The sequence below is a fragment of the Excalfactoria chinensis genome, chromosome 3, assembly GCF_039878825.1.
Source record: "Excalfactoria chinensis isolate bCotChi1 chromosome 3, bCotChi1.hap2, whole genome shotgun sequence".
Lineage (NCBI taxonomy): Eukaryota > Metazoa > Chordata > Aves > Galliformes > Phasianidae > Excalfactoria > Excalfactoria chinensis.
Genome location: NC_092827.1, coordinates 4,746,717 through 4,773,103, shown reverse-complemented (window position 1 = coordinate 4,773,103; position 26,387 = coordinate 4,746,717). Strand labels below are relative to the sequence as shown.

Below are 26,387 nucleotides of genomic sequence, written 5' to 3'. Positions count from 1 at the left end.
TCCTTACTTTCCCCACCTTCTTTCTCTATTCCTTTCTTTCTTATTTTCGTCATTCCTTCCTTCCCTCCTTTCGTCTCCATCTCACTATCAGACACACACAAACCCTTAGCTGGGGTTCGGTTCTGTCTCCATCTCACTATCAGACACACACAAACCCTTAGCTGGGGTTCGGTTCTGTCACGGAGCAGTTCAGGCCGCTCCCCGCAGCCCCACAAGCGGTTCCTCACAGCGCAGCTCCGCGCTCCCCCCACACCCTCCCGCCCCAGCCGGCCCGCACCGGCGCCTCACTCGGCCGCAGCCTCACAAGAGCAGCCGAAGAGCGGGGCTTCCCCTCTAGCCGCGTTCCCATTGGTCGATCCCACCCCGCCGTCTCCTCCCATTGGTCCTTCGTCTCTCAAGCTCCCGCCCCCCCCCCCCCTCCTCCTCCGCCTGGCTGACGGGGGCGCGAACGTGCGGCGCGGGCTGTTCCCTGGCCGGGGGGCGCGTGCGGCCTCCACGTGGGGAACGGCACGTAGTCAGCGCGGGGGGGGGCGGCCATGGAGGGGGGGGGGGGGCACGCGGCGTTCCCGCTCAGCGCCGGGGCGGGGCGGGGGGCACGAGTCAGGGATGGCCGTGATGAGGAGGAGGAGATGGGGGGGGGTTATAGGGACAGCGGTGGGTTTGGGCTTGAAAAGAAGCGAGGGGAAAAGAAGAGGCGAGGGGGGCGGGCTGGTGGCCGGAGCGATCCGTTCGGGTGCTGGTTCTGATACACGTTCATCGCGTCCTGCTGGGCTGTGGGGCTGCGAGTAAAGCCCGGCTGCCAGCGAAGCGCTTTGGGGCACAGATCCTTCCATCCCCCTCCATCTCCCTCCATCTCCCTCCGTTATAAGGGTGTAAAAACGCCCCCCACCCTCCGTGGTGCCCCCAAGCGAGATCTGAAGGGGCAAAACTCCCATAGACATTCACAACACGGGAACCTTTGGAAGCTCAGGGAGGAACAGCCGGGACGGGAAGAGAGAAAAGGGAGCAAAAAGAAGGAGAGCCGCTCCCTCCTCCCTTCCTTCCTTCCCCCGGGCAGCGCAGCCCCGGCGGGGGCGTGCATGGAAAGGCCGCGGCGGAGCCAATGCGCAGGAAGGGGCCGAGCATGTGGGGAGGTTGTTTACACCAGCCCGGCCCCGGGAGCTTTAACCCGGCCGGCGGCGAAGCGCGAGGAACGGCCCCGGGACGCCGTGAGTAACGGGGTAGAGCGGGGCGGCCGTATTGTGAAAGGGGGAGAGAGAGAGAGAGCGGGGGGTGGGGAAACGACGTGGGGAGAGAATGGAAGGAAGGAAGGAAAGGGGGGAAAAAAAGAAGAATAAAAATAAAATGGAAAAAAAAATAGATATATATGCCAGGAGGGGGCGGGAGCGGCGGTTCCCGCCCGGCCGGGCCGCGCCTCCCCTCCAGGCCCCGCCGGTGGCCGCGTACGTGAGGAGGGGCGGCCGGGGTGAGGAGGGGGCTCGGGGAGCTCCGCCGGGGTACAGAGCCGGGGGGCGGGGGGGGGTATAGCGGGGCCGGCTGCCGCTTCCCGCCCGCTCTGCGACACCGGGGGAACCTCCAAGCCCTCCAAGCCAACCCCTCCCCCCGGCTGACAAACCGCTTCGAGCCCGCGCTGCAACCCCCTCTCCGCCCGCAGGCATTGCATGCACCCCCTCTTTGCACTGTGCGCACCCCCCCATTGCACTGTGCGCACCCCCCCATTGCACTGTGCGCACCCCCTCTTTGCAATGTGTACACCCCCTCTTTGCACTGTGCGCACCCCCTCTTTGCAATGTGCACACCCCCTCTTTGCACCGTGCACACCCCCCCATTGCACTGTGCGCACCCCCTCTTTGCACTGCGCGCACCGCATTGCATGCACGCCCCCTCCCTTTGCATTGCAAGCTCCCCCCCAACTCGTGTTCCCCCCGCCCCACGCACACGTGCCCCGCCCGGTGCCTCCCTCCTTTGCAGGCCTGGGCACACACCGCCTGCCCTGGGCAATGCCATTTTGCACGCGTGCCTTGCACGCTTGTACACACCTGCACATGTATGCATGACCGCGCGCATGCATGCCCATACGCCCGCTGCCTTGCACACCCTTGCACGCCTCTCCCGCTGCACCCACGTCCCGCTGCTTGCAACGACGCTTCAAATTGCGCTCGGTCGCTGCCGCCTTTTCCTTCCTGGCCGCCTTCCCGCAGGGCCGGGCTCCCTGCAGCGCCAGCCCGGGGGCCCTTTCCCGGGGGAAGCCGTTCTGCGCTCCTCCCAGCGCCGGAAAGTGCATTTTTAGGCCTCTTCCGAAAGTGTTTTCCTCGGGAATCACCCCACACAGCACCGCTGCCCTGCCGAGCTCCCCACGCGCTTAGTTTACTTTTGCAAAGGGTTGGAGAAGGAGGAGGAATTTGCTGTCCTGGCCGGAGTTGCTTTATGGGTTTTTTTGCTGCACGTCCTGGCGCTGCACCAAACCGTCGCCTTCCCTCTCTCGGGAGCTTTATTGCTTTAAACAAAACCCCAAACTTTGCAGGTCTTGTTGCTCCGTGCAGATCATCCCGCCCCTGTTTGTTGTGCTGTGGTTTGTCAGAGAGCTCTGAGCTCAGAGGGGGCTTTTGGAAGCAGGCTGGAAAAGTTGGGTTTTATTATCGCTTACTGCGACGCTTCGAGGCTCTTAAAGGATGGATCTGATGGTCTGCTTTGCTGATCAGTGGCAGGAGCTCAGCTGTGTTTGAAGGACCCAAATTGGTGTCTGTTTGGGTTTTCTTTTTTGCTTTTTTTGTATGGAAACTGGGCTGTGCTGGAATTGCCATGCATGCATGCACATGCACAGTGCACGTGCATGCACACTGTGCTTATGCACATACACGCGGATGCATGCATGGAGCAGCAACCTTTCCTGCAGTTTTCCTGCAAACCCGAAGCAAGCAGCGCCAGGGCTTTGCTGCCCCAGACCTTTCCCTCTGGCTAAACGAAGCTTCCCTTGTTTGCCAAACGACGCGTGCAAAGTGCCTCCTTTCCCCTTTGCTTTGCTGCGGTGCACGGAGCTGGAAACTGCAAAATGCGCAGCCGGCGTGGAAGAGAGAGACAGAATTTGGGAGCGGTGCCGGCGCTGACCCCTGCAGTGCATGATTGCAAACAGCTGGGAGGACTCGGGGCAGCTCCGGCGGCAGTGAATGCAGAGCCTGCTCTCCTTGCTTTGCTTTGTGCTTTTTGGAGCACCGAAATGGGATCTGGCCTTCAAAGGTCTGCTGGGAGCAGATGTGATCCCAGGATTCTCAAGGGAATCATAGAATGGCCTGGGTTGAAAAGGACCACAAGGATCATCCAGTTCCAACCCCCTGCTATGTGCAGGGTCACCAACCAGCAGCCCAGGCTGCCCAGAGCCACATCCGGCCTGGCCTTGAATGCCTGCAGGGATGGGGCATCCACAGCCTCCTTGGGCAACCTGTTCCAGTGCGTCACCACCCTCTGGGAGGAAAAACCTCCTCCTAAGATCCAACTTCAACCTCCCCTGTCTCAGTTTAACACCATTCCCCCTTGTCCTATCACTGTCCACCCTCACAAACAGCCGTTCCCTCTCCTCTTTATATGCTCCCTTCAAGTACTGGAAGGCCACAGTGAGGTCTCCCTGGGTGCCAAGGACAGAAGCAGCTCAGGCTCGAGTTGGGGTTGGGGTGTGATTGTATCCCCCATAAGTAGAGATATGGGGGCAGAAAGCAGTGTGATGCTATAGGGGGTTGTCCCCAGTCTCCATGCTGTGTCTTTCTCATGGAGACACCACGAGAAGATGAGAGCCATAGGACAGGGGGAGCGATGCCACCATCCCCATGTGCCTGATGTGGCTGACCCTGCTGGTTGAGCATTGCAATCCTGCGCTGGTGGTAATGTCATCGTCTCTTTGTCACCCACAGCGTGGCCGTGATGGCGAGCGTGCTGTCCAGGCGCCTGGGGAAGCGCTCCCTGCTCGGTACCCGTGTCTCTGCCCCCGGTGCTTTGGCTGATGGGGTCCTGGCAGCTCCCCAGATCCACACGGTGCTGCCAGACGACTTGTCCTGCCCGCAGCTTGCAGAGGAGAGCAGCAGGGCACCGAGATTCCCCAGCCCCAACAACCAGCAACAAGTACGTATGGAGGCTTTTGGATGTGGGCTGTGTGTGTTGGCAGGGGGAGAAAACTCCTGGAGCTCCTCCTAATTGCAGCTTTAAGGGGGAGCTGTCATTAGGGAGAGCTGCCGATGGGCGTTGGTGTTGGGTTTGGAACGTATTGCCTCGAGCAGAGATCTCTCTCTTACCTCGGATCCCAGCCAAAAGTGAATGTCCAGAGAAGGCCAGACACTTCCCAGTTGTGTTCCCTTGTCATAGAATCATAGAACGGCCTGGGTTGAAAAGGACCTTAATGATCATCTAGTTTCAATCCCCCCTGCCACAGGCAGGGCTGCCAGCTACCAGACCAGGCTGCTCAGAGCCACATCCTGCCTGGAAGTCATTTGAGGCTGTATGGTTTTCATATAAAGTGTCTCCCGGTGGATTTCTCTTCCATGGGCTTGTCCCATCACCCATGGTGATATCAGCATGCCAAGGAGCACCCCAGCTTTGCTATGGAGGTGTTAAGCCCCATGACACCTGCTTGAGCCTCAGAGCTTTTCCACCCCAGTTGAGGGTCCGTGGGTAAGGGCACTTGAAACCCCACTTGGGCATGGTTGGTGGCACAGACCTACCCAGTGAAGCAGCTCTTAGGGAAGGACTGGGGTGCTGTGGATCCCCCCAGGATGCCTGTCTGGTCCTTTGGCCTTGTACTGCCTGGGGTGGGGAGCAGCGCTTGTTCTTGGCTTCTACCTGCAGAGCTGTAAAAGTTGCTAAGGGCAGAGCTTGTGAAAGGCCGTGTAAATAAGGGCCCTGTTCACTTTTCTGGCTCCTCCTGTGCCCAGCACCGTGCTGCGGGAAGGGCAGATTCCTCCTGCCCTGTGTTTACAAGCCACAGGACAGTGAGAGCTGTTTTCTCCTATGTGCTCCAACGCAGAGGATTCTGCTCACTTGCTTTGCTGCTGGAAATGACTTAAAAGTAGCGTGTGCAACACAGCTGGGGTTGGTGTCAAAGGGAGATGCCACTTCCCTGTGCAGTGCCTTGCTCACAGGGGTGGATGGTGTTCAGAGAGAAGCCTTGCTTCTTGTTTTTGGGGAGCGTTGGATAAGGGATATGGATTTAGGAAGCTGTGAGTGAGATCAGACTGATCTGGCACTCGCTCTTTTAGCTTTGGTCCAGCAGCTGTGGCTTTTTCCACCTCATTCTTTCTGCTACATGTCTCACCTGGGATGGTCCCATGTGCTTTTCCTTGCTCAGTGCATGGATGCCTGTGTCCGTCCCATGTCAGCTTCTTCATACGATACCCACAGCATTTCCATAAAGAGATGCTCCTGTGCCTATAAATAGCTGGAGACACATGTAACGTCTTTGGACACAGATACATTTCCATTAACAGAAATAGGCTCATGGGTGGTAGTGCTGGAAGACAGCCCACAGGAGCAAGGGAGACACTGCAAGAGACGAGCAGGTGAGGTTTGAATGCCTCCTCCTGTGATGGGAGGAACTGGGATGTGACTTTATGATCACTGTGCCCAGGAGACTTCTGTTCTCCTCTGGCTTTTCACCCTCTCATCTGTGTGCTTTCTCAGGGGGTGTAACAATAGTGGGCATCCTTGCTGCAAGATGACATGCAGGCAAAGTAAAAGCAGACAGATTCATTGGAGAAAGGTCCATCCAAAAGTCACAACGCTCAGAGAAGCAGCTGAACCTGCAATTGCCGGAGTTGGGGAGCATGCTTCAAGGGCAGACCTCAGCAGTGGGGTTGGGGTGAATGCTGTCACCCCACTGGTGTGCTGGGACAGCTTTGGGACGGCCTTCATCTCCCAAATACCCCGCAGTATCCCCCTGCTGCAGAAGAAGGACCTGAGCAGTAACGTTGTGCATCAGGACACAGCACCAATAATGCTCCCCTTGGCTGTTTTTCAGGTTCTTGTCACCTACAACGGGCAGGAGTGCACAGGGCTGGTAGAGCAGCACAACCCACCCAGCGACAAAGTGAAGGTGCTGCAGCCAGAGCAGAGCTTGCACACGTGCTGGAGGATGCAGGATGTGCCTGAGGCGCTGCAGAGATCTGTGTCCGACAGCATTGACGTCCCCAAGAGGTTGGTGCCTGGGGCTGGTTGTATCTTGGCAGGATGGGAAGGGGCTCTTGCAGTGCTTATGCTTGATTTTATGCTGACAGAGTGAGGCAGTGGGGATATCTCCTCCTTACCAGAGCATGGGTTATCCAGGGAACGGCTGCATTCAGGATTAAGGGGATTTATGTTCTGCAAATGCTGCTTTAGGGGGGAAAAAAAAAACCCACAACATCTTACCTGAAGACTTAAAGAGTGCAAGAGGGTGGTGGGAACCACGTTGCCTCTGTGGGATGCACCACCTTTCTGTGCGGTGGCTTTCCTGCTTTTAATGGGACGTCTTTGCTTTTTTCCTCCGTGCATTCTCCATCTACAACACAGGAAAGCTGATGCAGCTGTGGAGATGGACGAGATGGTTGCAGCCATGGTGCTGACGAGCCTCTCCTGCAGCCCTGTGGTGCAGAGCCCTCCTGCCAGCGAAAGTGGCATCACCTGTGAGTGTGCACTGAAAAATAAAGATAGCCACATCCAGGGGAAAAGAAGAGGGGATGCAGAGAAATATGGATGCTGGGGGGGGACCTTTTTGCTGGTGCTTTGCTTGGGCACAGGTTGTGTTGGGGTGGAGGTGAACAGGAGCAGCGCTGGTTTCTGGATGAGCCCATTGTTGATGCTTGGGATTGTGCCACTGGGGTGACCCTGCCGTCTGTCACCCTCCTGGGGGGGCAGGGAGCCCCGGGCTGGGGAGCACCGCCTGTCTGCTCCTTTTTTTAGAGACTCTTTCATTCCCAAGGAGTCAAATGGAGCTGAAGGGATAAAAATAGCAGCTGGAAGCCGTGGGAAATGTGCGTGCCCCAGTGCTGGCTGTCCCCTGCAGGGTTGTGCTTATGGGGAAATGGGATTAAAACTGGGACCTGGCACTGAGCAGAGGTGCAAAGACTTCACATAAAACATTAAAAACTAGCAGCAAGCTGCTGCTTTAGTTTTATTCAGCCTCGGGGCTGGTCTCACCACCCTGTGGTGACAGTGGCTGCATGTTCCCTGTATTCAGCATCACGGGCAGCCTGTGATCCCTGGAAGGAGAGCGGCGACGTCTCAGACAGCGGCAGCAGCACCACCAGCGGGCACTGGAGTGGGGGCAGTGACATCTCCACCCCATCTCCCCCACATCCCGAGGGCAGCCCCAAACACTCCAGCGAGGCGCTCAGCTCCCCGCCAGCAGACGATGGCTTCGAGACTGACTCCGATCCCTTTCTCCTCGACGAGCCGGCTCCGCGGAAGAGAAAGGTACTGGGGACCCCAGCACCATAGGTGTGGCCCTGCAGGGGACCTTGCCACTGTGCAGATGGTGACACAGGCTGTCTCCCCCTCCAGAACTCAGTGAAGGTGATGTACAAGTGCCTGTGGCCAAACTGCGGCAAAGTCTTGCGCTCCATCGTTGGCATCAAGCGGCACGTGAAGACCCAGCACCTCGGGTAAGGCACAAGTTTTACCTCCTCAGCCCCAGCTGAACAATGAAATCCCTGCACCCTTGTGCTGAACATGCTGGCAGCCAGTAGTTCCCCTTCCTTCAGCAAATAGCCTCAATATCAGAGATGTCCTGGTTCCAATGCACTGAGCTCACTTGTTTCCAGCCACTAGAACTGCTGTCATCTGTCCCTACCTTGCAACAAGGGAGCCCTGGGCTTTGCAGAGGATCTGTGGGGTTGTGCTTGAACTTCAGGACTGGAAATTTTCACAGACAAGAGCTTGGAGTGCTTGGGGCTAATCTGCCTAGCTCAGGTCTGCGTTAGGTACCAAGTTAGGGTACGGGGAGCTGCTTTGCTGCTGTCTTTTGTGGCCCTATCACAGTTCTCACCCGAGTCTCCCTTTGCTTGTGCTTTTGTACATGTTTTCTTATATGCATTTTTTTCCTTCTGCCTTGATGATTTGGACTTGCTGATCTTAGAAGTTTTTTTCCAACATTTATGGCTCTGTAATTGTTCAGATGCTTCAGGAGAGATGACATTGGAAGGGCTTTGCTACAGTGGGCAGCGCTGGACTGCCATCCAGTGCCAGATAATCATAGTGGGAAAACAGTCAGATCCTGTATGCTTTTTCTTGATCAGTGAACCTCAGAACTTGTCTGCAGCCATGCTAGATGAGCTCAGTGAGAAAGCAGGAGGCTTTGAACAGTGCCTGGTCACCCTGCCAGAGTTTCTGGAGGTGCTGAAAGATGTGTTGATCTTCCTTCAAAGTACTAAGTGCTCTAAACAGAAGTAGAGGCCATTCTGATCACAGCCAACACGATGCTTTACAGTGTGAGAGCTCCAAAACTGGAAACCTCCCTTGCCTGGGACAGGAGCTGCATATTCAGTCTTTTCCCCTTTCTCTCCCTGGCAGAGACAGCGCCGACTCTGACCAGCGGAAGCGGGAAGAGGATTTCTACTACACTGAAGTGCAGGTGAAGGAAGACCCCGCACAAGAGACAACCAACACCAGCCCTACATCTGTGTCTGCCCCCATCATCATCCAGCAAGCCCTGGCCAAGCCAGAGGCTTTGCTGGTGGAGCCACCGGTGCTGGAGCCCGCTCTGGCCAGCAGCGCACTCAGTCAGTCTGCACCCAGTTCCTTCTGGCACATCCAGGCTGATCACGCCTACCAGGTGAGCTGGTGCCACCTCCTGCTCTCTTTGCAGCTGAGCAGGGGTTCAGGGGCTGCCTGATGACTGAGGCTTGCCTGCAGTTACGTGGCAGTGGTATGCAACACACCCTTCAGCCTCAGATAGCCGGGGATGGAATGTGGCCATGCCAGATCCCACGCCTCAGTGAACCTGGAGACGCCCCAGCTGCAGTCCCTGTCCCCTGTCCCCTGCCACATTGGCCCTCCAGCACCACTTGGAGGAGGGATTGCACGGGGGATTCCTTCCTCACCACAAGGGAGGCACTTCAGGGTGCCTCAAGCTGGTCTTTGCAGGGAGGAGGTGGCCTGTGGGCACATGGGAACAGGACCCACGAGGGCTAACACTGACCGCCTTCTTCCCCATCTCCCCCCACAGGCGTTACCCTCCATCCAGATTCCAGTGTCCCCACACATCTTCACCAGCATCAGCTGGGCCACTGCCACCTCGACTCTCCCATCCCTGTCACCGGTGAGTCCTCATCCTTTCTCCTTGAGCCTTTGGGAGTTCCCAGGCTCCCTCCTGGCTGTAAACATCCTTATCCCTCATGGCCCTCAATATCCCCGCAGGTGCGGAGCCGGTCGCTCAGCTTCAGTGAACCCCAACCTCCCACGCCGATGCTCAAGTCCCACCTGATCGTCGCCTCGCCGCCCCGCGTGCCCCTTGGCACCAGGTGAGGCTCTCACTGTGCAAAGCGCACCCTGAGCAAGAGGGGATGCATTCCTGCACGTCAACCCAGTGATGCTCAAGGTGCAGCAGAGACACAAACCTCCGAAACTTGGCAATATTGGATACATTCTCTATTTCTTTACAGGAAAGTTCGTGGTGAAGCCAAGAAGTGCCGTAAGGTGTACGGCATCGAGCACCGGGACCAGTGGTGCACAGCATGCCGGTGGAAAAAAGCCTGTCAGCGCTTCCTGGACTGAGCATGGCCCTGCAGTGCCACCTCCCTCCCTGCTCCTGCACAAGGAGCACTGGAGTCCCTCACTGCTGCACCCAGGGACCTTGGAGGCACCTCCTGGGACTCCAGAAGAGCCCTCCAGAGCTGCGTGTAAATTCCTCCTCCTGCGTATTGTACATCAGCTGGGTTTTCTCTTTTCAGTTTTGTTTCCTTTTGTTTTTTAACACTTTATTTTTCCCCCAAATCTGTTTTTGTTTTTTCCATATGAAGAATATCTCCCGTTCGTACAGTTTAAAAACTGGGGCTGGGAGGAGGAAGCCGTGGCTCGGCGCTCAGGGGGGATGTTACAGGTGATCTGGGGACCAAAGAGCTCCCTGCATTGCCCAGGTCAGCACTAGGATCTCCCAAGCTGCTGCAGTGCAGCCAGGGCAGGGTGTAGAAGCAGCTTCCCCTGTCCCTTCACTGTCTATGAAGTGCAAATCCCTTGTGTCCTGAAGAGGACGACATCAGGAACAATTGCAGCTTTAAAAGCACAAGGCAGGGCTGGTTCTCCTGGCGGCAAACATGGGTTTCTCTCCTCGTTGCCTCATGGATGTGCTCTTTGCTCGCTCTGCAGCTGGAGCCTGCACGTGTCTCTGCTTCCAGTTTGTCCGTTTTGGAGGCATCTGGGGGAAAAGCCTCTTTAATCAGGAAAGCTTTGAGAGCTGTGAAAGCAAAAAAACAGGTATTCCTTCTCCTCTTAGGCTTTGTACCTCTGCTTAGTTCCATGAGAAATGATGTCGTGGCCCTCACTGTGTCTATCAAAATCAGGTTGAGAGCAAATGCTGTTTGTTTTTAAATGGAGGAGATCTTCCTGATTTCACCAGCAGCTGGGAGGACTGGGAAGAGCTTTCCCTCAGCATCACAGTAGGGTCCCAGTTTGGCAAACGATCCTAAGATTTGCTTTTACGCCCCATTGGCAGCAAATCTGTGTCCTGGATATTTTTTTTTTCTTCCTTTTTTTTGCTGCGTTTTTGATAATTGCAGCCCGTAAGGCCCAACCAAGAGTGATCCCTGCACAAGAATCGAGCCTGGGCTGATATTCAGCACCGTGATGTGACAAAAACTCCCTTCAGAAAGTAAATTGTGTGGCTGGGAGAGCATCGTTTTGCTGCTGGATGGATGCACACCCCGTTGGTGCTCCAGCATAGATGTAAACGTGTAATACTGGTGCTTGTCAACCTCTTTGTGTAGTTACCTATATCTAAACAGTATCTCGTTCCAGAAACCTGATCTTTGGTACCAAATGAGTGGATTCAGAATCAGGAAGCAGCAGCAAAACTCCCTCAGGATGCATCCCAAGTGTGTCTGTGCAGGTCTGATTCAAACCTCTTGTTTCTTTTTTCCTGGAGAGCAGCTGGCTCAGGATCACATCCCTGCTGGGGTTGCCATGCTGGGAAAGCCCTTTCCCTTCTCTCCCATTGGCGTCAGCCATCCCCACAGCTGTCTATTGCAGGAACAGCTCTGCAGGTTCACGCTCTGCATCCCCTGGTAGCAGTGGGTTGTGTGCTGGGGTTATTGCACTGCTCAAAAGTAAGAATTTATTCTTGGATTTTATTTTTTATTTAGAAAGAAAAAGAAAAAAGAGCCCCCAGGGCGTTTGCTACCATTTGGATTGCAGAGCTGGCAGCACCCAAACTCGCTGCCGGTCCCTGCAGCGGCACAGACGGGTTTCTGTGATGCTGAAGGCGCAGGTCGCTGAGAGTATGGAGATAATGATTAACCCAAAGGCTTAGTTGTGGTTCCCTCAGACCTTGTGCCTTTGCTCCCACGACTCAGACCCAGAAGTTTTCCCTTCCTGCTTTTCTTGTCCTTTGGTTTTTTTAAACCCCCAAGCAGTGACCCCGTTTGGGTCCCCATCGCTCAGGAAATGTCCCACAAGCCATGATGGGGTGTCACCCCCCTGGGGCTTATGTCCCCCCCCAAACCAGGGTGTCGCGTCTGACAATCCGCACTGCCCCCACCTTCTGTAGTCAGTCGTGTTTTGTTTCCACTGATGGCAACTTGAATTTCCACTAATGGGAACGAGAAGAACGTCCTGCTTTTTCTGTTCAAAGCGATTTTTTATATTGAAAATAGGATGAAAAAGAATAGGAATGGCTCTGGAAAGAGTGGCTGGATGCCTGAGGAGTGAGAGCGCACGGTGGGACCCCAGAGATGTGGGGTGCGGTGCCTCCCTCTGCGGCCAATAGCACTTCCAGCCCCAGGGCCACCCTGCGCAGGGCTGTGCTGTGCTGGTGGTGTTCACCCAGGGGTGCACACAGCTTTGTTTTCTGAGGGCTTTTGCGGTACGGATTTAACGGGACAGAATTGTCCTTTTGCTCCTGGTTTTTCCTTTATTTCAATTTTGGGAGTATTTTGGATTTTTAATCTTTTTTTTTTTTTAACACTTTAAAAAGGAAAAAAAACAAAACCCAAATCCTTGTATTTCTGCTGCAGCGACTGCAGGCGTTGTGGTGGTTTTCCAAGGCCAGGCTGGATGTGGCTCTGAGCAGCCTGGTCTGCTGTTGGCCACCCTGCACATAGCAGGGGGTTGGAACCAGATGGTCGTTGTGGTCCTTTCCAACTCAGGCCATTCTATGGTTTGTCAGGTTGGCTGTTGTCCCATTTCTCCGTTGTTTCTTTTTTTTCCCCCCTTTCCCATCCCTTTGTTATTTCTTCACTTGGTCTCACCAAACTCCAACCCCCCTCCCACCGTGGGTGACCCCGACTACAAGCTCAGCTTGGAGCCATCTCCCACTCCAGCTGCCTGCCGTTTGTATGTATGTAAATAGGAACCTCTTAATTGGGCACTAATTGGAGGCTGCTCTCCTTTTCCAGCCCCGCTGGCACCCAAACTGAGCGCAGGGTGACCCCGCTCTGTCACCGTGCCCCGCTGCCATAGGGTGATGCTGGGGGTGGTGACAGGCGGTGGCGGCACGGGGAAGGGCTCAGGGATGCTCATCCTTGTGCTCCCACAGGACCCCGCTGCCCGGTTAGGCTGGGAGGACGTTATCTTCTGTTTTGGAGCTTTTTCTCAGCTGTCTTCCAAGTATTATTATTTTTATTGTAAAACAAAAAGGAAAAAAAAAAAAATACCCGAAAAGTATGAAAAAATTTTTAAACCAATGCCAATGTGAAATGTAATTTTTACAGCAGCGATATGAAATATATTTTATAAGAAATAAAAGAAAAGTTGCCTGAGAGTTCACCTGCTCTGCCTGGTCTTTGCGCCCCGTCGTGTCCCTGTGCCCTGCCATGGAGGTGGAGGCGCTCGGTGCCCTGCGCTGTTCCATCCCCGTGGCACAACGTCTTGTGGCACCACTAGGTAGCAGTGTCTGCCCACCGATGGTGCCTCCTCCTTTGGTTGGTTTTCCACATAAGGCAGCATGGTCCTTCAAGTTTGCAAGCTGGAAGCTGCAAGGAAAGGTGTGTTGCCCAAGGAGGCTGTGGATGCCCCATCCCTGCAGGCATTCAAGGCCAGGCTGGATGTGGCTCTGGGCAGCCTGGGCTGCTGGTTGGTGACCCTGCACACAGCAGGGGGTTGGTGCCTCGGTGCCCGTTTCCAACCCTGTGTTTCTATTGGGGAGCTTTGGAGTGAAGCTGAAGCCCCGCCATGATAGAAATGGAAGCTGGCATCGTGTGACACCTGCAGGGGACAAATGCTGCCTGCCATCTGCTCCCGGGGGCACTGAAGAAAGCCCTGAGGTCCCCTCTTATGTTGCAGGATGGAGACATCACTGCAGTGAGCTGACACAGTCTCAGCACAGACCTTGATGTGCCCCCGTTGGGTTATTTCCAGCTGCTTTGGGGGCACATCCCCTCTCTGTCTTAAGTTCTGAAATGCTCTTTTAGTCCCCCAATTAGCAACCCCACTCCATCCCTTTTTGACTGTAGGGCTGCCAGGCACTCACACACTGGGTCAACCCCAATGCCACGTTGCTGCAGCCCATGCAAGGGGAGACCTCAGCTGAGAATCGTGCAAAAGGTCTCATCTTTTCCCCTAGAAACCTGTTTATTTTTCCCAGCTGAGCCCCGGGGATGGCAGCAGGGCAAGCGTTGTCCCAAGTGACGGTCGCCAGTCGCACTGATATCGTAGAAACAGTAAACTAATTTATTAATCCTTTTGCTATGTACAAGTTTAATGGAGAAACCTTCGTATGAAACAATTAAAAAGAACAGGGAGAGGGTTGAGTTTTGTTGGTGGTGATGGTGAGTTGTTGGGTTTTTTTTTGCTGTGTTTTGTTGGGTGGGTTTTTTGTTTTGGTTTTTGTTTGTTTTCTTTTTGCAGGGGTATTTATTGTTATCATTATTACCATTATTGTTTTGTACAAAGGGTGAGACCCGGGCTCCGGCGGTAGGACGGCAGCGGGGACACGATACATGCCGGGGAGACGCGACGGAAACACACGCTGTGATGCTGAGCAAAGAAGTCAGCCCCGGAGTCCATAGAAAACCTCAAGGAAAGCACTCAAAAAAATAGTAATTACCAAAATAATAATTATATATATATATATATATATGTTTTAAATGAAAATAAAAGAAAAAATAAACAACACCAACACCATTTCCAGGTGCTTTCTGCCCAGCCCTGGGTGCTGGGTCGTGCTCTGGTCCCTTTTTGGGAACCAAACCCCAAATGCTGGGGGTAAAATCCTGGGGGGAGCCCCGAGGGGGCACACAATGCTGGGAGGAGATGCCCAAAAACCACTTGGGAGGGGAAATAAAACAAAACGTTTTCAATCACTCTTTTCCCACGTTGGACGTTCCCAATGGCCAAGCAGGGCGCAAACTTTACCCAAATCCATTATTTTTTTGTTGTCTTTTTTCTCCCCCCTCCCCCCTAATCCCCGCAGTCCTCTGCCCCATTCCCCACCCCACGACTCCTCGCTCCGGCGATGGCCTCATCCTTTCCCGTCCTGGCTTAAATTGCACCCGGTTGGCTGCTCTTGAGAAGGGAGAAAAATGATTTCGGGACGCGTGAGAGTCTGAAGCGCTTTGGGGTCCGTCAGAGAGAGGTTGGAGGCTGCTTGGGTGGACAGGAGCAGGGTTTAATTTTGCCTGTGCCTGGCGGAAGGTGCCGGGATGCGGTGCCGGAACGCTACAAAAACAAAAACAAAAACAAAAACAAAACAGAAAAAATAAAAATAACAATAATAAAATAATAATAATAATTGAAAATTGAAAAAAGAAAAAAAAAAAAAAAAAAAAGAATAATAATAATAATTGCAGCTGAGAGCAGTGCAAGAGAGGGGGCCGGGATGCTCAGTCCCGGGATGCTCTGCTTTAAGACGCTCTGCTCTGGGATGCTCTGCCCCGGGATGCTCTGCCCTGGGGGGCTGCAGTGCTGGGGAGGAATCCCTTGGTTTTAGGGAGATGCTTTGCAGCAAAAATAAAAGCCAACCAACCAACCAAATAAACAAACAAACAAAAAATAGGAAAAAAAAAAGGAAAAAGAGGGAAAAAAAAGGGAGGGAGGGGTATAAAAGTGTGGGGTTGGGGGCTCGGAGCATCCCGGCACCGTTTCCTAGGGCCGAGGGGATGCTCCCCACTCACCACTGGGCTTTGCCAATGTGATGCTTTTGGGGAAGATTCATCTCATGTATAGAAGCAACAGGTTTGGTTTTATCTGACCTTTTCTTTCTGATGTTTTGTGGCTTTTTTTTAATAGGAGGAGGAGGGGGCCAAAACATCCTGCACGCTTTTATGGTGTTGGGGATGAAACCCTTTTGCCTAGCATTGCAATGTGACCTATGGCAAAGGGATATTTCTGGGGTGTCACTGAGGTTAGGGACTCACAGCCCAGCCTTGGGGCTTGGTGTTTCCAAGCCATTATTTTTTTGCCTTCCATTTTAATACACACCCATTGGGAATGGAGAACACAGCACTGGAGCATCCCAAGATCCAGCATCGCCATTCAGTGGGGAAAAATTGACATTTCTTGGGCAAAACGTGCCAACCAAAAAAGCAGAAGGGGCAAAGGACGGATGGGGATTGAGGGGCGTAAAATTATGGTATTCTGAGGATACAATGGAAAACAAAGCCAAAATAAAAAAAAACAAGCAGCCATCGCTTCCTGGAGAAACCCTTCCTAATGGAGGTTTTGGGGTTGGGGCAATGGATTGACTTTTTTGGCCATGGCGCACGTGTCCGTGGCGCGGTGCCGCGGGGCCGGCTAGATCTCGTTGTGCTCGCTGAGGTCGCCGGCCATGTCGTACTCACTGGAGCGGGGCGACATGCCCAGGTACTGCTTCAGGAACTCGCTAAACCTCTTCTGGTTGTTCCACTTCCGCGCCGACTTGCGCACCCCGATGAAGCCCCCGTATCGCTTCTGCACCCCACGGGCCGCCGGCCACGAGCCGCGTGTCTCCCGTGGGAAGCCGCCACCGAGCCGCCGGGAAATGTCCTCGTCCTGCGATGGGAAAGCGCCCGGCGCCATCCCAGCACCTCCGTCTTCGGCGTCCCGGCGCCGCAGCAGCTCGCTTACCTGCAGCGGGCTCGCCACCGCCTCGGCTGGCTCCATGGCACCGAGGACACCAGTGGCACCTGGACGCGGTGCAGATCGGATGCTGGTGGCACACATCTCCCAGGTGGCCCGCGGCACGGCTTCGCCTTCGCACTCCAGGATGCAGACCTGTGCGGGGAGACGGGGACGGCTTTCAGATCGTTGAATCTCAGAGTGGTTTGGGTTAGAAAAGACTTTGAGGTCCCACCCAGTCCCAACAACAGGGACTCCTGCCATAGACCAGGTGTCCATAACCCAGTCCAGCCTGGCCTCCGGTGCTGCCGGGGATGGAGCACCCACAGCCTGTTCCATTGCCTCACCACCCTCATTGTGAAGAATTTGTTCCTTGTACCTCATCTAAACCTTTATTCTTTCAGTTTAATCTATCACCCCTTGGATCGTTGGGCTTCTCTCTACCTCTAGCCCAACCAACATGCTGGAAGACACCACAGAAAGGCATCAGGAGCACATCAATTCTTACCATCAACATTCAGTCCCAAATTCAGGGTTTCAACCATCCCCAGGCTCACAGAAGTAATGGAGATGCTGGAGAACTGCCTTCTGAACCTACATCATCCCTCACACTCCTTCCCCACTGCCATCCACCCTCCTGTCCCACCTCCCCCTGCTGGGTGCTGCGGGGTTCTTCAGCCAGGCATGAACTCCAAAGGGTTCCATGGGATGGTGGATGTGGGAATGGACCTCTGGAGAGCTTTTCCAGCATGGGCACCCCAGGTAGGTTGGAGCTGAGTTATCTCAAAAGACCACAATTACTCAGTATGTGACCATCCTCACAGCGAAACCATGTTCTCTCCTGTTCTGGTTTCTTGTACTCTCACTCCAGTCCATTCCAGTCCCTGTAGTGATGAAGAGAGGTCTCACCAGTGCTGAGCTGCCATAGGATGGAAGTCACAAGAAGCCAGACGTCTCACTGCAGGGAGTGATCACGTTGGTTAAGCATGATTTACTCTTCGTAAATCCACACTGGCTGCTCCCAGTGACCTTCTTGTCATTTGTGTGCTCGGAAAAGCTCTCCAGGATGACGTTCTCTGCCATCTGCCCCAGGATTGCTGTGAGGCCGACCAGCCCTTGGCTTCCCAGATGTTAAGAGTGAGTTTGCCCTTCCCTCAGTTGTTAGGGTCACCACATCCCTTCCAAAGCCACCAAAAGTGACCTGACCATGTCATTGGATTTCCTCAGCACCCACATCCCATCCCTTCCCAAGAGCCAACTGGGAAACCACCCCAGGGAAACCATCCAGGAGAAGGTCCTTGGAGAGCCAAACTCAATAAATATCCCAAGAAACTGGAGATTCCAGGAGAGGGGCCTTTTCTTCCCTTTTCCTGCAGTGGTTCCATCTCAGTGTTTTCTTCATAGTGAGTTCTTTGAGTCTCTTGATGCCAACGTGGGGAATCCTATGTCTGAAACATGCTGGCGTGCATCTCACAGCTTCCAGGATAGGCCATCTGCAAGGCAAATCATTGGCAGAACCATTCTTTGCCATGGGTTCGTTGGCTTCCATGGGTGAGAGATCCTGTAAATCCCAACACAGGATCTAAGAGCTACAGCTCAAGCATCTAACCATGCAGAAATACACAATGTCCATGCCTGATGCCAGACAGGCTCTTCAGATAAAAAGAAAAAAGAATTGTCCCCAGGTGACTCAGGTCTTGAAAGCCATCAGCAGTCCTATCACCCATTCACAACACAGACCCATAAGCATCCCAGGGCCCTCAGCCATCGCCCCATCACCTTAATTCATAAGGAAACATCTTCTAATGTGGCCAACTCATGGTGTTTGGGGCATCCTTAGCAAACGCTGCCCAATGCTCCTCCACGTTCAGTGAAAAAAGAAACCGGTGAGGCTCTTTCCAAACCTCAGTTGACATTAGTGGTGCCACTCTGGCTTAGTACGGCCCCTCAGTGGCTCTGGGGACCAGGATGCAGGCTGATCATCCACATCTCGAAGACCTGGTTCCTGGATGGTGCAGGCATGCCAGTCACTTTGCGGGCTCTCCTCTTCCTACCCTGAAGTCACAGCTCTGCAGCCCTTGGAAAACTCCTTGGACATTTCCATTTGATGCTTTCAAATTTTAGGGCCAAACGCAGGGTGATACAGCCCAAATCTTGCCCCCACTGTGACAGTAGCGGACTGATACTGGGTCAGTTGTGACATCCCCACCAAATGTCTGATCCCCACTGGTTCTAGGACATTTCCCAGCCCCAGGGGCTTCCCCTGTCACAGTAAGCCATGATTTATCACTGTGGTGTCGCTAATGAATAGGCGGTCAATGCTTCCCTGTGGGTGGAGGGGAATGGGAAGGAAAGAAATGCTCCTGGCCAGAGTCCGGCCACGGCTCAGCGGAGGGGAAAGGAAAGCATTACAGGCAGGGCTGATTCATCCCTTTGCAGTGTGAAATTTCCTCTGTCGCCACGTCTCCCACAGGCTCGGCAGCCCCGCGGATCACTGCCTGCCCCAAATATTACATCTCACCACACATCTGCAGCCCCAGTGGGGCACAGTGCTGGTCCTGATGAGGCACACAGGTTTTGAGTGGCCTTTTGGCTGCTGGCATCTCTGGCAGGGGCATGCAATGGGGTTGCCAGGAGGGCAAGTTGCAGGTCGTGGACCCTCCCCAGTTAGGTCAGCTCCATCCCATAGCCATCACAGCCTTGTCGCCATCACTTCCAGCAGCTCCCCAAGCCAATTTGGGGACAATTTGGTAGACTTTGATGGTGTGCAATGACAACCATGGCCATGTGCATCCATCCCCTTGATGTGCCCAAAAAGAAGAGACAAGGACAGCAGCACCCTCGAGGCTCATCACCACCCCATAGCTACCCATGCCCTACCACTATAGCACCCCAAACCCCACAGGGGGTGTGGGGGCACTTACAAGGAGGTCGAAGCCGTCGTGGTAGAAGTGGCGGTCGCAGCGCAGGCAGTCCCCCCGGCAGTCACTCCGTGCCCGGGCAAAGAGGCAGAGAAGTAGCAGGTCCCAAAGCACGGCCCTCATGGTGACAACGGTGGGGCTGCGGCCAGAGACAAAAGCTGTGAGCCCCAGCACTACTCCTAAATGGGTTGGAGCAACGCTCAGCCCTCACCATAATGGGAATGAGCCTCCCTCCCGCCCCCAGCTCCATTTTCCCAGGCTATCTCATGACACGAGTACCAGCAGGGCTTAATTTAGCAGGTGGACGTGGTGAGGTGGCACGTCTCAGGCTGTCCCCAAACAGGATGTCTGTGTGCCAGCAGTGAGGCTGAGGACACGGGGACAGCAAAGTTGCCCTTGGTGGCACCTTGAACCCTTCATGCAAAACATGTCCTGGGCAAGGAGATGGGAAAGATGTCTAAAAACCTTCTACAAGCTCCACCAGCAGACCAGAAATCCTCATTTCCTTCTAAAACCGTGATTTCCAGTCTTCAGCCACCATTCTGATGGGCATCCAGGAATCACAAGTCCAGCTTTGCCCATCGTGGGTAACGAAGACCTCAGCAGTGACAGCAATGGCTTTGTGACCTGTGCTCCATCAGCACATTGGGGCACTCTGGGGGGGATTTGAGGGTGGGTTTGCTTTTGTGGGTAGGGCTCAGGGCTCGTGTTTTCCACCAGGGTGGGGGCATCTTGCGATAGAAGCACTGGGGACTATGCACGGTGTCACGGTCACCTTCGAGCTCAGTGACACAGAGCCCCGCGGAGCTGCTTGTCATTTGCTAGAGGGAAAGCTGATAAGGAGCCAGAATTAAGGCTTAATCTTTGCCGAGTCTCATTAAAACTGGCTGGCGGCGTGAGTCAGAGGATTGGCAGGATGCTCCCGGGAGAGGACAACACCCCCCCCCCAAAAAAAAACCACTGCAAAACCCCAATATCCCCACAGTGCCCCAAAGGAGGTGTTCCAGTATACCTGGGAGGGCTGGAGCGTAGAGCCTGGGGGATTACTGGATGGCCAACTGGAAGATGCTATGGGGCAGGCAGGATGCGAGCCCCAGCATGAGGGGTGGCACCGCATATCGATGCCCCCTGAAAATGCAATCAGCCCATCTGAAGTGGGGCACCTGCCTGGTACTGGGGGGATGGAGGGATGCAGCATCATCTAAAAGGTTACTGTAAGCCCCACAGCCCTGGGATACGCCAGTATCAAATCGAATTATCTTCATTAATAGGAGCGTTGGGGTAAAAAGGAGGGATTTGGGTGGAAATGCAGCCTGTGGTTCAGATAGCAGCAGGGTCTGACTCTGACATCAATAGCCAGGGAGGAGAGGAGGAGGAGGAGGATGGGCAGCAGGTGCTGCTGCGATGCGCTTTCATTCATTCGATTTGGGCTGATTGGGTTTTTTTTCTGCAGAGTGTGAGCTTTGGGCTGAAATCAGCTGAAACGGGGCAGCTCAGGGATGCTGAACCCTGCGTTCCCTGGGAATGTTCTCATTAGGGTTAGGGTCTGTCCCACCACGTGGGGAACAAGCACTGTTCCCAGAGCTCAGCCAGCCCCAGTGATTGCTCTGTTTCCTCCTAAATCCCACTATTTCCAGACGAATGCAAGGCCCGATCCGGAGGCACGAAGCTGCTTCCAGCACAAAACCCCGCTATTATCCAACACTATCCCCCACTGGCACGGGTAAAACACTTCCCCTCTTACTCCCCTCCAGCATTAAAATAATGTGAAGTTGCCACCAGCAAAAAGAAAAGGCGAAGGGGAAGGCAATGCTGCCAGCGTGCCCCAAATCTTTGTGCCGGTGGCTTGGGGGGGATTGGAAGCAGCCCCCCCCTGCTTCCCCGGTGCTCGTCGGAAAAACAAGCGCTTCCTTTTGTTGAGTCCCTCCATCAGGTAATTGGCCATAATTGGCCAAAATTACAGACTGCGTCGAGATGATCAACACAGATGGGGCAGCGACGGAGCGATTGAGAGGTAAAAGCTTTGGGCAGAGGGCTGCTCCCCACGCCCGTCCCCATTCATTGCTGCTTTCTGTTGGGGACGGCAAGAATATAAAGGGGAGAAAAAAAAAAGAAAGAAAACCCAACCATTTTCCTCCCTTTTGTGCTTTGTCAGAGGAGGGAGCGATGCCTCCTGCTCCAGGCACCTCCCGGCGCATCCCACGGTGCTGAAGTTGCGAAGTTCCCTATCCCTTTTATATCACCCCCCTCCCAAAAAAAAAGAGAAAAACACCAAAAAGGGCTAATTTGGGGTTTAGTAACCCTGTGGTTTCTCCCTTCAGGCCATCGGCTCAGGGATGGAGGCACAGAAGCCGGGTGCTTTGTGCCAGATCAAACCCCAAACCCTTTGCGTCTCACCTGCCACCCCGCTGCCTCACTGCGCATCGGGCTCCTGTTGCGTTCCTCGTCCAGTTTAGGTCCAAAAAGGGATATTTGGGGGAAGGTGAAACTTTTTTGCAGGTGCTCGCCTGGACAAGCATCGTGCATTTAGCTTTGTGGGGAGATATTTCTCTTTAACCCTTGCTGAGGAATGGGAATACGGGATGAATAGAAGCCTCGCCGGTGATGCTTGGGCTAAAAAACCCAGCAAATAATAATAATAAAAAAGCAACAACAACAACAAAAAAAAAGCAAAAAAAAGAAAAAGAAAGCCAATTCCCTCCACCCCCCCCCCCCGATCCACTGCAAACCGAAGCCCATCTCCTACCTGCAGTGTGCTGTCAGCTGCTGGCTCCTCTGCTCTGTGCCTCCTCCGGCGCCGGTGCCTCGGTGGTATATATAGACGGTGTGCACACCCGTCCCCACACCTCCCGCCCGGCCCCCAGCACGTGGGCTGAGCCCACCCCCGGGGGCTGAGGCAGCACTGACAGCTGGGGACAGGGGATGTGTGTCCCCCCCTTCGAGCCCCTCTGTGCCGTGAACCGGTTCCCATCGGCGGGGTGTCCTCCGGCGTTGCGTTTTGGTGCGTGAATATGGGGTGGCTGTGTCACCCCCAGATCCCTTTCTGCCAGAGCTCAGTGCAGTGCCCTCGAGCAGCCTGGGGAGCAGAATTTGGGGGGGTTATGGAGCTGGGGGGGCTCAGCCATGAGGTGCGAAGCTGGAGCATCCACTGAGCATTGGGGGGCACCCACCGCCATAATTTCTTTTAGGGCATAATGGGTTTAAAATGTTGCTTTTTTTTTTTCACTGATGCAGCCCCAGGACAGGGATGGGAGTCCCCCTGCCCCAAAACAGCTCTCAGTGGGGCGGGTAGCAGGGGTACAGGGGCTCATCAGGTTTGTTGCTCCATTGTGGCTAATGAGTGTGGCCAGCATCGATGGCGGGCAGGAGGATGGGGCAGCTCAATGGACACGGGGGGAAAATTAGAACTTTTCATTTGGAAAGGGAGGGGATCTCTTCCCTTGCCTCAAAATGGGGTGGATCTGTGCTCCATTGGGTCCATCCTAAAGAAGGTGTGTCCCAGTTCTCCCACCTCAGGGGCACGGCCACCTCCAGCCCTTTCCCACACCAAGCAGCAATGCCCCTTTTTTCCATCTAGGTGACCCCATGGATCACCCTGCTTGAAGCCACCAAGCATTTTACACCACCCCAAGCATCCTGCATGACCCCAAGAAGCCTTCATCACACCAAGCATCCTGTACTGCCCCAAGCGTTCTTCATCACCTTGAGCATCCTGTATCACCCCGATCATCCTTCACTGCCAGAAGCATCCTGTACCACCCCGCTCATCCTTCACGGCCCCAAGCATCCCACCCCACCAAAGATCCTGCACTGCCCTAAGAATCCATCATTGACCCAAGCATCCTTCATGACCACAAGCATCCTTCATCACTCCGAGCATCCTTCATCACCTCAAGCATCCTATACCGTTCTGAGCATCCTGCATGGCCCCAAGCATCCTTCACTGCCCTGAGCATCCTTCACCACCCCACACTGGCAATTCAATAATCAAATCCGCTGCACCACTGAGATCATATCTTAGTAATTCCCCCTAACAACTCCCTTGGAAGGGCTGCATAGCAGAGCAAAACGGCTCCTTTTGTTTTCGCTTTGGCTCTGAAACAGCGCGTTTAATGTCCTGCCTGAGACCTCTGCTCTGTGCATGCCCTGGCAGGCATCAGAAGCCAGAAACCTATAGAACTGCTGAAAGTGGCAGAGGGGGGAAGCTGGGGGAGAAGCACTCCTCACTGCTTTTGTGGCCGAAAGCTGATTTATTTATTAATGTCCCTATTGCTCAGACTTCCTTCAACCATCCAGGTTGCTGTTGTTTTTCACAAAGAGGCTTTTTCACCAAACCAAGGTGGAGGCAAGGGGATGGCAAGGGGGCAGGCACCTTGTCCCCTCTGGGGGGCATTTTACAGTGGATTTCCCCCAGAGGAATCACCATAGCCTGGTGAGAGGGAATTACCTCCAAGGCTGGGTTTTAATCTAGTGATTTGGATAGGGCTGAGCTGGTAGCAAAGGACATCGGGTGAGGATGCTCATGGTCTTGCTAATTAACCTGGGGGAGGGAGGAGATGATTGGTGGGAGGGGTTGCCATCACACTAAGTGGGAATAACGCCCATTTTGTGGCATTTCCAGGTCTAGAATCTACATCCCATGAGAGGGAGTAGGTTTAGGATTTGGAGAGGATTCATCCCTTTTGCAGAATGAGGGCAGAATTAAGGCGCGTGGTTTCCATCCTTTTGGGACTGTGACACCTGGTAGGGTGAGGATGAACCTGGTGAAGGATCCTCACACTCCCATGGGCACCATTTGTCCTCTCATCCAAATATGAGAAGACCCAACCATTGTGTTTCCATTGCTTCAGTGAGTTGGGTGGCTCTGAGGGGCTGTGATGGGGATGGGAGAAACAGTAGAACATCATCATCCAATGACATGCATTTGGATTGGTCCTGTTTTTAGCAGGGCTTGGTCCAGAGCTCCCCAGAAGATCTCATCCCACCTCCCCATGATTTCTGAGCAAAGCAGGGGAGAAGCAGCAGGGACCTGAAATCGGCTAGGACATTTCTTGGACATACAGACATATATATATATGACTGTACATATCACACATGGTGTGTTGTGGTGGCTCTTGAATGGTGGGGAGGCTGAAGAAATTTGTGACACCCCACCAGAAACCCTCCACCGATGTCCACTCTGCTTTGTGGGTTGACCTGGAGTCTCCATCCCTCCTCCAGTGTTGGTTTCAAGGTCTCAAAACATCAACCCTATACATGTAACAAAGACAAATGACGTCATCAGAGACCATTCCATTTACTCTTCAGGGTTATTTTTACCCCCAAACTTCTGTGCACAATCATCACAACCCTTCCTCCTGGTTACTCCATACCCGACCCCACCATCCCCAAACCCCGCATCCACCACTGGCGCACATTCAGTGGGACCGACAAGGATTTGTGTCATCTTACTCCAAATTGCATTTTATGGAAAGCACAATTACACTCATTTAGCTGTCGCTCAAAGCGTGCAGCAGCTACTTATTAGCTGCAGCCCATCACCTCCTGCCCACGGGGATACCAGTGCTGGGATTTGGGTTTGGGGAGGGATGGATGGATGGGCGCGGGTTGCTGCTCTTCATTCACCTCCATTGGGAGGGCTGCAGCTGGTTTTTGGCTCTGGTGTTTGAGACAACAAAGAGACAAGGGGAGGATGGAGGATGCTAAAGAAATCCCATTTTCAGGGGGAAAAAATGTAAAGCTGACACTAACTGTGCTTCAACACATGGCACATCGTCCCTTGTATGTCCCCTCCATGCCAACAGTGGGTCACCATGATGGAGATAGGCTTGAGCCTGGGAGGAGCAGAGGATGCTGGCTCGTAAGAGCCATATGATGAATTTTTGGGGGAACAGCTCTCAAAGTTATGCAAATCTCTACCAGTGCTTCAGGGTAGGGAGGAAATTTTGTAGGGGAGGACTTCAGGAGGAGCTGTGGTGAGCATGGGCCCACATACACACACACACATGCATGGGTTCAGGGTCCAAAAACTGCTCAAATTTATCCTGGAGCTTCACTGTTTATGCTCAAACTCTGGTTTGGGTTCCAAAAACCCCACAAATACAGCCCCAAAATTGCCCTATTTATTCTCAAACGCTGGGGCCAGCACCCAAAGGACCAGGATAGGGGGGTGTCAGAGCCACCTCCTCATTTGTCCCCCAGCATCGAGCTCCTTCCCATTGAAACAAATCATCAGCCCCAAAATCCCCACAGCGTGTTTGCAATCCTAAATGAAGAAGCAGTTCCTGCGGTGTTGAGGACCATGACTTGTCCTTGGGGCTGGGGCAGGATTCAGGGTCAGGATCGGGTTGTCGAGGCACAGACACAGTGCATTCCCCAATCAATCAATAACCGTAAGGGATTTCTCTACTCGCCGCGAAACAAAATCGCTCATCCCACACAACACCACTCTCCCCATCCCACCCAGTTCTATCCCAAGGGCCACGAAACCCCGAACCCCGATGCTGGCACGTTGTGCTTCCTAAAAGCAAAACTGCTACATCACTGCCGTGGTTGCACATAAAACCTCTGAGTCACCAGGAGGATGTGCAGCGTGTTTTAATAGAGTCCAAACTGCCCTGGTGGGTTGAGTGCTTAACAATCCCTCTGCTGGGATTTGCCTTCAGTTCTCTTTATGTATTTAGCTCGGCCCGTTAAAATAGAGTCAGAGAATGGCTTGAGTTGGAAGGGATCTTTCAAGGCCATCCGGCCCAACTGAGCAGTGAACAGGGGAGCAGTGGTCCCTGAGGGACCCCGCTGGTCACTGGTTTCCATCTGGCCATGGGGGCATTGACCAGCACTGCTCTATGGGGACACTTACAAGGTCCCCAGGGATTGTTCCTCATCCAATGAACAATCCAACCAATCGAATCCACATCTTTCCAGCCTGGAAAAGGGGTCTATGGGGGAGGAGGAGGGAGGTGGTTTTAACCCTCGGGGTCATTCGTGCGCTGGGGGATTCCTTCCATCACAGCCTCAATTGAGCAGGGGGCGAGCTGCGCGTTTTGAGGAGGTTTGGCCTTAACGGGCACCCGTAGCGCCGCGGAGGACGCTGGGATTTGTAGTTTCTTCCGCACCGTCCCATCACTGCGCAGGCGCAGAACATCCCCTGACTGAGCTGCGGGTAAGGAGAACTGTTCGTCGATTGGTCCGGGCGAGAAGACGGACATCTCATTTACTGCCTTATGATTGGTCAAGCGTTCTTCTCCTCCCTTCTGATTGGCC

General features: G+C 54.0%; 2 protein-coding genes across 4 annotated transcripts; one reads left to right on the top strand and one right to left on the bottom strand.

Annotated features, from left to right (window-relative positions):
- The first annotated feature begins 1,069 nt into the window (after positions 1–1,069).
- ZNF395 (zinc finger protein 395) lies at positions 1,070–12,930 on the top strand. Its single transcript, XM_072333450.1, has 10 exons — positions 1,070–1,208; positions 3,906–4,113; positions 6,002–6,177; positions 6,532–6,644; positions 7,199–7,434; positions 7,522–7,622; positions 8,530–8,791; positions 9,185–9,277; positions 9,376–9,479; positions 9,621–12,930. Exons 2-10 carry the CDS (start codon positions 3,916–3,918, stop codon positions 9,730–9,732), a joined length of 1,395 nt encoding a protein of 464 aa, XP_072189551.1. The 5' UTR covers positions 1,070–1,208; positions 3,906–3,915; the 3' UTR covers positions 9,733–12,930.
- Positions 12,931–13,818: 888 nt separating this feature from the next.
- PNOC (prepronociceptin) lies at positions 13,819–21,942 on the bottom strand. 3 transcript variants are annotated; one of them, XM_072332301.1, is made up of 5 exons: positions 21,871–21,942; positions 19,128–19,263; positions 16,213–16,359; positions 15,948–16,137; positions 13,819–14,826 (listed from the first exon to the last, which is right to left on the bottom strand). In XM_072332301.1, the coding sequence occupies exons 2-5, from the start codon at positions 19,245–19,247 to the stop codon at positions 14,777–14,779; spliced, it is 507 nt and encodes a 168-aa protein (XP_072188402.1). In that variant the 5' UTR covers positions 19,248–19,263; positions 21,871–21,942; the 3' UTR covers positions 13,819–14,776. The 3 variants fall into 3 exon arrangements, with proteins under 3 accessions (XP_072188402.1, XP_072188400.1, XP_072188401.1); XM_072332299.1 differs by having other exon boundaries at positions 15,948–16,359; XM_072332300.1 differs by lacking the exon at positions 21,871–21,942 and adding an exon at positions 21,522–21,628 and having other exon boundaries at positions 15,948–16,359.
- Positions 21,943–26,387: the final 4,445 nt, after the last annotated feature.

Bases quoted from the DNA above. Each gene is read 5' to 3' on its own strand.
- ZNF395 (XM_072333450.1), top strand. From the start codon at position 3,916: ATGGCGAGCGTGCTGTCCAGGCGCCTGGGGAAGCGCTCCCTGCTCGGT. The intron at 6,645-7,198 runs GTGAGTGTGCAC...CCCTGTATTCAG, and splicing joins CAGCGAAAGTGGCATCACCT to CATCACGGGCAGCCTGTGAT. The intron at 7,623-8,529 runs GTAAGGCACAAG...TCTCCCTGGCAG, and splicing joins GTGAAGACCCAGCACCTCGG to AGACAGCGCCGACTCTGACC.
- PNOC (XM_072332299.1), bottom strand. From the start codon at position 19,247: ATGAGGGCCGTGCTTTGGGACCTGCTACTTCTCTGCCTCTTTGCCCGG. The intron at 16,360-19,127 runs GTAAGTGCCCCC...CTCCCCGCACAG, and splicing joins ACGACGGCTTCGACCTCCTT to GTCTGCATCCTGGAGTGCGA. The intron at 14,827-15,947 runs GTGAGTACGACA...TTGTTTTTGTAG, and splicing joins GGGCATGTCGCCCCGCTCCA to CGTTCCGGCACCGCATCCCG.